This window comes from Argopecten irradians, chromosome 1 (assembly GCF_041381155.1).
Source record: "Argopecten irradians isolate NY chromosome 1, Ai_NY, whole genome shotgun sequence".
Lineage (NCBI taxonomy): Eukaryota > Metazoa > Mollusca > Bivalvia > Pectinida > Pectinidae > Argopecten > Argopecten irradians.
In genome coordinates this window covers 56,226,185-56,235,006 of record NC_091134.1, presented here as the reverse complement: position 1 = coordinate 56,235,006, position 8,822 = coordinate 56,226,185, and the positions used below count along the sequence as shown (strand labels likewise).

General features: G+C 32.2%; 1 protein-coding gene across 1 annotated transcript; it reads left to right on the top strand.

Moving 5' to 3' along the window:
- The first annotated feature begins 3,084 nt into the window (after window positions 1-3,084).
- LOC138334624 (death-associated inhibitor of apoptosis 1-like) lies at window positions 3,085-8,540 on the top strand. Its single transcript, XM_069283287.1, has 7 exons — window positions 3,085-3,253; window positions 3,481-3,644; window positions 3,875-3,969; window positions 5,119-5,278; window positions 6,305-6,370; window positions 7,428-7,481; window positions 8,341-8,540. The coding sequence occupies exons 2-7, from the start codon at window positions 3,488-3,490 to the stop codon at window positions 8,538-8,540; spliced, it is 732 nt and encodes a 243-aa protein (XP_069139388.1). The 5' UTR covers window positions 3,085-3,253; window positions 3,481-3,487.
- Window positions 8,541-8,822: the final 282 nt, after the last annotated feature.

Here is an 8,822-nt window from a genome sequence, read left to right as displayed (position 1 = left end):
TCATGTGAAATAAATTCAACAACCACCCTACATCTAAATATGGATATGTTATGTGCATTTGTATACTTACTTGTAATCTGAAACAATTAAATCGTATATACTTTTCAAATAGTTAATCTTTCCCAATTGTAAAGCGATACGTATCTATCATGCATTTGTAAAATATAATATTATCTTCATGTTTAATGTTAAGTATATTTCTTTAATAATACAGTTTATAGTAAACATATGTCGATTACTGCGACTGTACCTTCACAGTTCTTGGACAGTTCAATAGAAACATTTATTATTTCTTTCGTAAATATAATACATTCAGTGTACGTCTGAAATGTGGGTCTACTAAGGAATGTTGGAATCACTAATACAATCTTCCAAAATCATTATTTATTAGTTACGATGGCTGTTAACAACATACGACTCACGCTTAGTGAAAACTTTAAAAGGTAGGTCAGGAATATTAATATACCTATACTCTTGTGGCTTTTGGCAATGCCGTAAAACAAATAAAGAATTAAAACACATACTTAACATAATCCAACTAGTAATCAAATATACATAGGTAAACTCAGTGACACATACAACGCCGAAATTATGCATATGCTAATCAGGTTATGAAAATTTCCATTTGACCTAGATATTGAGTATAAAAGAGTCAATAATTTTTCTTATAAACCTTGGAATGTGTAGGTAGGTTTTTTGACAATCGTGGTATTCTCTTATGTTTTAGAGAATTTTTAAATAGTGTTGTTTTTCCAATTTTCAACCTGGTTAAACTTGAAATCCCTAAAATAGACACAATTGGTTTTCATGATTTAAGTACATGTAATTTGTACACGTGTCTATCAATTTTCAGGCACAAAGCTCCAAAGGTAGCTTCAATATCTTGTTATTTTTTATTTGTCTCTTGTTATGTTTTAAATTATATGTAGTACAGATGTATGTTTTAATAAGAAGGATTGATTATGATCAACGATTATTTATAAGTGAAAACAATAAACAATTTTAGAAAAACCTTCCAAACAATTTAGAAAATGGTTTCCTTTTTTGCGTTTTTTTGGAGGTAATCGAAATATTGGTATGGTTAACAAAAACAACATTATTTAGAATTTTATTTTGAAAGAAATTTCTTTCATACGTATTGAAAACAAAATATCGGTAATCCTCAGTATGTTCTAAAATTAGATATAATATATTAATAGAATCGGAAATTTGCTTCAGATATATTTGGAACAATAATCCATGTTTGAATGAAGCCGGTGAGTGTCACGTGAAATATTTCCTATATCGAAGGCGTTATTTACAATGTCAAAATTACAACTGAGCTTGTGATGCTGCAATTATGCCTTTTTATTCCGTAGATACAACTTGATTATCTGGCACAGACGGAATGGTTATTTTGTAATTTCGGTACCCCGTAGAAACCACTTAATTATCTTAGTCATTTAAGGACATTAAGCTGTACGACTTGTAACCTTGTAATTTGTCACTATAGTGTGTACTAATTATGACTTAGTGGGGCACATAGAATGGGACTTTGGTTGAGTGTCATTCATGCATTCCATTTGAAATTGTATCATATAAACAGTTATGGTTAGAGATTGTATGCCTGGACAACGTTGAAAATACATTTTCAAAGTAAAACGGGTCAATCAAAATCAAATTCTGTTGAAACGGTTTTATACGGAACCCCCTGACTAACATGACACACACTTATTTTATTTCATTTTAACGAAATAATGATTTCGTTTTCTCGAAGTATGTTTTCGTTATAATGAAATGTTATTTCGTGTTATCGATATACTTTTTCGCTTTACCGAATTACTATTTCATTTTATCGAAATACTTTTGCGTTATATTTAAATAATCATATTTTTTTATCGAAATAATTATTTCGTTTTATCGAAATGTTATTTCGTTTTAACGAAATAATATTTGAGATTACCACATTACCATTTTTTGAATCATTTCTTATCAGCTCAAAATTCAGATAATATACAGAGGACTGAAAGTGCCCTAGGCCCGTATCCATGAAAGTCGCCATTCTCAAACACACATAATGATAAGGGGTGTGATGTTTAAATTGGCATGTCATTAACATTATATCGTGTTTTTGTCACTTCTGAAATAGACAAATCATTAACAGTATTATTTCTATTGTACACCGCAAATAAATAAGATAAAATACAAATAACACCATCGGTACAGTTGTTACAGTATATAGCACGAAGCTAAAGTAATATGGGAAAAATCTTTCCACAAGATTTTATAGAATGGGTCGCGAGTTCGAATTCTTGTTGGGAAGACCTATGGATGTACTGACAGTGATGTTACTATGCTCTGTGTTATCATTTTGTAGTTGTTCGGAGGGGTACCACAGATATGAGAAATTTTATTGACACTATACTTATGTAACCGATTGTATATTAAATGTTATTTTAGTGAAATAAGGAACGATGGGTCTCGTTAAAGGAAAGTCATTATGGCCTGATTTACATTGTATTCTCGTGAAAATGTTCTTAAAACTTATTTTGTCATTTGGCTCCCAATGCTTTAATAGCAATACAAATAGATGAATAAGCTCATTTGATATTTATAATGCTCGGTAAAAACTCCAAACCGGTACAAAGACCTAACAATATTCTAAAATGTAAAATTATAAATACCCTACAAGACTTAGGTGTATACCGTCTCTATAGAGTACTCGAACATGTACCACGCTCTGACATATGTTTTATTTATGGGGACACCATGTTTTGTTTTTTGAGATATTTTATTTTTGATTACAAATATCAAAACATAAGTTTAAGACAATATATAATATGGTAAACCCTTATCTTGCTGTATAAAAATCGCCTGCTCTTGGATACGTTCATAGGGTACCAAATGGTGGATTTCAGCACAATTTGACATGTGTATAAAGGCAACCTATCTTTGTCTCTTTTTCACGTATCCGTATAGACATATTAATTTACGGTGCGGACCTCGCTGAAACGTAATACCCTCGACAAGCAGTTGTAGTGATAGAGTTGCATCATTGACTTACTCGATATGTCTATATATAGCCATTTTTTGTGTTTAGATGACACATCAAGGTTGTTGATATTGGATGACTGCCAAAATCTTAACGAATCACATTTCCTTGGAGACGCATTTCATAAACAAATCATTTGAAGAGGAACGAAATGCACAGAAAAACGTTCGATGTTGATTGAATCCTAGACAACCATTAAAAGCTTCAACAATTTCTGCCAACGTAAGTACCGACATTAATGCCAAATGTGTCTACACGACATTGTATGTGTTTTGGAAAACCACAAAAGTATGGTCTATTGTATTATTGTCCATGTAAGACTCTAAATATATAATCACGACATGTTCAAGAACCTCTCTATTTTCTTAATTATTGTTTTCCAGCATTGGCATAATAGCTCAAATACCAGTACATGTGCAATTGGATTAAGGATGTTTTGTCTATTTTAGCGACGCCATGGCATATTCTAACTCAAGACAATACGGAGGTAGGACAGAGCCGCCCCGTCATCCAGAATATTCAGATGTATCACGTCGACGCGATTCTTACACAAGTTCCCGAAAACTGAAACACCACTCCCAAAAATTAGCTGAAGCTGGATTCTTCTACAATGGTGAGTGAATATCATACTTGATTACATTTTGATTTCGTGCTTCAGCTTCATGTTTACTGTGCTTGCGTTCAAGGGAATAATTCAGGTTGGTTTAGAAATAATTAATTATATAATAAAAATGAGCACAATTGTGTAACTGTAGGTGTAAACACATTTAAAGTATTTGATATATATATTTTTTTCAAATTATTAGTTGAATGTGAAATAAAATCATATTCGTATTGTTTTAGGGGCACATGTACAGTGCTATGTGTGTAGTCGACCACTAAGAACATGGCATAACAATGCCCTTTGGTATCCTGTCTGTCAGCATGATTGTGTACAGGTAAGAAAGAAGAATAACCTTTAATGCCTTTAAAGTATTTATTTTGCAGAAATCAAATTGTAACACAATAACGAAATAAAGTGTATAAAATTTCATACATTTTGAATTGTTTAGCGCCAAAACTCAGATTTCATCCGGAAATTCATATCGCCCCAAAATGGATATCTCCCAAACCTCATTTGTTACTCTGAAACAATGGCAGCGTGTTGTCATAGAAAAATACCCACACGAAAGTTCCAATTTCTTGAGATGGTTTATAGAAGATGTGATAACGTATTGTTTTGTGCTGTGGAATTACGAAAAACAGTGTATAGTACCCATATCTGGATTTTTTGTCTTATATCTCCATACATAAACAGGTATTCAAAGTAAACTTTTACACATAACAAAAGTATCATTTCAGTTCACAGCTCCAGAACTATTTTGTGATATTTATGAACATTTGCAAAAATATTTGTTTTCGTAAGGAAAGAACATATGCTTTCTCTGAAAGTTAAAAATGGATATCGCTCGTATGCGATATGTAGCATCCTTATGGATTGATAATTCAAACTTTGCAAAAATAGTTGTACTGACCCCCAGCGATCTACGAGTTTGGGCCATGGTCCTCATTTCCCCATATGTATATTAAATTTATATACTATCATAATCATTGTCTTAAACTGAGGAAAGTTAGATTTCAAAGAACATATACTTAACATTGATATCTATATAATCATTATGTAAATATATTAAGGTGAATTACATAAATTATGTCCATTTGTATGTTTAGTTCATTTTCAGTTCCATCCTTACAAATATTGTTATATAATTTGGATAAAAATTTAAAATTGTAAAAATGCAATTTCCTTTTGATTGAGACATTTTTATGATTATTAAATATATTATGGCAAACTATGACAACGTGTTCTGTCATGTTTGATACGTGGAACATGATTTTTCTCATACTCGCTAAATTCAGTATATTATTTGAGCTATACAGGCCCACCTGACTTCTTGCGTTGTGCTTATTGACTTGATGATGCTTAGAATGACAGCTAATTACATCAAAAAAAATTCAATAAAATCTAATCCACTCATCAATACAAACCACAGCTTTGCCTAATTACTTTTTCTTATATTTAACATTCTGCCAACACATCCATAAAGACTCCTAATGATCATTCTACCTCAGAGGAACCAAACTCGGCACTAGTTAATGACCGACTGGTCAACGTCCAACAACCATGCAGTGATCATATACCTGATGGGGCATGCATATCTTTAGCCGTATCGGGTACACGGGAAGAGCCTACTAGGACGGGAACAGGTAATGTACCACCATTGATTGAAGCTATTTAGCAGATAACGGTATATATTTCTTCCGATAATAACCTTCGTCTTATTTTGAATTGAAGGAATAATAATTATTAACATATAATACGATAAATGAATTGATTTAATGGCTGTGTTACAGAATTACCATTATATCTTCTATTTGATTTGCTAACATAACTGAAATAATCACCTCATTTGTTACTACTGTAATTTAGACTTGGAATTTTAGTATTGATATGTTATATTAAAACTTTATTACTGGATCAATATAGCAATATACACTACCCTCCAAAAAATGTGTTATATATATGAATATTTACAAATATTTACAAATATGTGTAAAATAAAGAAATACGTAAACCTTTTTGATACAGGCATCAGTATATATAATCTATCAAATTATTTATCTTCTCTAGCTCATTAATTTATTTTTCGAGAGTGTTGTAAGAGATAAATTGTGATCAAAAACATATGTGACAGAACATTTGGAGGGCAGTGTATTACGACAAAGCCGGTTTTCGTTGAGTGTTTGTATTTTTCTTTCATTGTTGCAACTCATTCTCTAAATAAGGAAAACATTTCTGGAATTATGATTGATTTGGAAATTCATAGATTGCAGGTATTTAGATAAAAATGCTTACACATAGATATGATAATAGCTACAAACCGGAAACATGGCAGATGACTATAAGATAAATTAGTAGTTGACTTTGGAATGTTTAAGTACAACTTAATTCATTAATGTAAGAAGTAAAAACTGTTACCATTATACAACCAATGACTGAATATTAGTGTGGCATATAGATTTGTTTCCTGGTTACTGGTAATGCTTCCAGGGACACGTTGGAGATAACAATTCCTATTACAAAAGTCACACACACACACACATATATATATATATATATATATATATATATATATATATATTGTCAGGCGCATAAGTTGGGGCTAACGTGACAGTGTTAATGGATTATTAGTTAAATAAATCGATAACCAAAAGTATTGTTTTGTATTGCAGATGCAAGTGTTTCGCTTACCACGCACTCCCTTACTTGTTGTGAACATTCGGAACCAAATGTCCAAGGTATTTCTTATCATTAATTTATGACATTTACAATTGCTTTTCACTTTGAAGGGTTATAAATGTATTTTTTTTCTCACAGAAGATATAAAAATAAATAGAAGTTGCACAACGAGTGGTTGTTGGATATTGAATTTATTCTACACGAGTGAGTTATTTCTTTAAAGTATCAAAACACACGAGGTTTAGGGAGTGTCTTTTGTAGCTTTTTAAAAATTACTCACTCTAGTAGAATAAATTCCATATCCAACAACAACGAATCGTGTGACCTGTTTCTAACACAATTATATCCGCGTACGTGTGTTTGACGAATTATGCAAATAAGATGTAGTGATATTTTCATCAGTGAAAAGGCACTAATTAATATTCAAAAGTTATATTTTGATAAAGAAGCTATTCATATACAAGTTTTCTAGCTGGGAACAACTTTAGGATGAAAAATATTCTCATTTATCATATTACTAAATTAATGCTTTTCAAAGTTACTTCAACAAGAAAACACTCATTGTCGGACTATATAAAAGCATGCGCTCGGCAGCGCCTCGCGGCGTTTGCTTACGAAAATAATCATGTAGCCGTTATAATTGAGTTCAAGTCCACTTCATACTCGTGTAATCTACCAAACTCACCAGAAGATCCTTTTCCGTCAGAACAGTTTATACAGATTATTATACTACGCTTAAAAACGCCACGTTTTTAACACAATGGCCACGTTAATAACAGCAGTTTTGACGTCAAGCTGCGATCACAACATAGCATTACATCACTCAATTATTGATTACATTAACAAATGATGACGTAGCACTGAGAAATCAGTAGTTCGACCGAGGTTCACCGTGTCAGCCAATCAGAATGCGTACGTGTGGTATAAACAAATTGTTAATAAACAGCTGCATCATTTATACCTGAGGGTTGCATAACACCGCCCAATGTGGTAGAAAGTAATTTAAATTATACATTTGTAGATTTGCATTAGGAAGGATTATGGAAATTGATATATATAAAACTAATGGATATTTATGACAAGTGATAATATGTCTTGTTTACCTTTCTGTTACAGCGTACTACAGTGGGAGATCCTCCATTGTTACTTCTATAGATAGTCCGGAAAAAGGTAATTATAACGAAGTACACGAACACGGCATGAGTAAAGACCTTTCTATACATTGTTGTCAATAATTCATATACCAGCCTATATTACAATCCATTTCCTTGTCTAAAATATGCTTTCATACATACAGAAGCGTTTCAAATGTAAAATATCAATATCCATATTCAGTTATAGGAAGGTCAAATACATTGAGAATATACAAATACATTTACAAATACATTGCGAATATACAAGTACATTAACAAATACATTGAGAATATAAAAATAAATTTACAAATACATATATAGAATCTATCATGACCTGTCCTTCATACTAGATTGATGATACGACTTTTAAGATTATTTTTCTCATTTTTGCAATCATTTGTTGATGCTTAAGGGTTGGAATGGGTTGATCAGGCCCCGATTTCTCGAAACTAACTTAAATCCAAAACTGACTTGAGTCATAAATTTTCATAAAAGTTACATAAAGAAAAAAGTCTGTACTTTTGTTTCGAGAAATCGGGGCCAGGACCATACGGTAGATGTATTAGCTAGTCAATATGTAAGGTCCAGCTGAATATTTGGCTTATGTTATTGGCTTGAAACAAGCTACATGTCGTTGTGCAAGAAACACTCAGATCTATTGCTGTCTTAAGTTTTATTAAGTCATAAGTATAAACGTATCAAGGAATGAGTAAAGGCTAATACAATTGATATTCACACACGTGTCTATGTATTATTTTGCCAGTGTTTATTTGATTTAGTTATGTACCTTTAATGCTATTAACATTATATTGTTTGTTCATGTTATTTATGTACTTTTGAATGGAAGATATAACGTGAAATTGTATATAAAATATGTCTGTTTTACCATTGGCAGTGCATTGCTCCTTACGTCTGGAAAACAGATATCTTAAGGAACAAAGAAAATGTAAAATCTGTAAGGAACAAGTAGTCGGCATTACATTTTTGCCATGTGGGCATCTGTGTTGCTGCGCGGAATGTGCCCCTAGTGTAGGCAGGTGCCCATTATGCCAAGAGCCAGTCACAGATCGATCTAAGACAATTCTACCGCCGTAGTTATCATCAGCTGGTAAGTCTCTAGATATATCTCCTTTCATCTGACCCCGTCTGTAATCGATACTTGTTTAAAATTCTTGAACGCTGAGGTAGTTACGTGTATCTTGTCAAGGTATTTGTTTCTGTGAGAGGATATATTCACCAAACTAGCATGTTACGATACTGGTTTTTAATCATATGACCTTGTGTAAAAACCCAGCTATCCACAGCAAGTCTCCTACTAGGACTGTTTCGCGAAGGAGCGCATATATCATTTGATGATTTTATTTCTTGCTCTCATAA

Excerpts from the sequence above, each read along its gene's own strand:
- LOC138334624 (XM_069283287.1), top strand. The coding sequence starts at position 3,488 with ATGGCATATTCTAACTCAAGACAATACGGAGGTAGGACAGAGCCGCCC. Across the intron at positions 5,279-6,304 it reads GCCTACTAGGACGGGAACAG|ATGCAAGTGTTTCGCTTACC; the intron begins GTAATGTACCAC and ends TTTGTATTGCAG. Across the intron at positions 7,482-8,340 it reads TATAGATAGTCCGGAAAAAG|TGCATTGCTCCTTACGTCTG; the intron begins GTAATTATAACG and ends TACCATTGGCAG.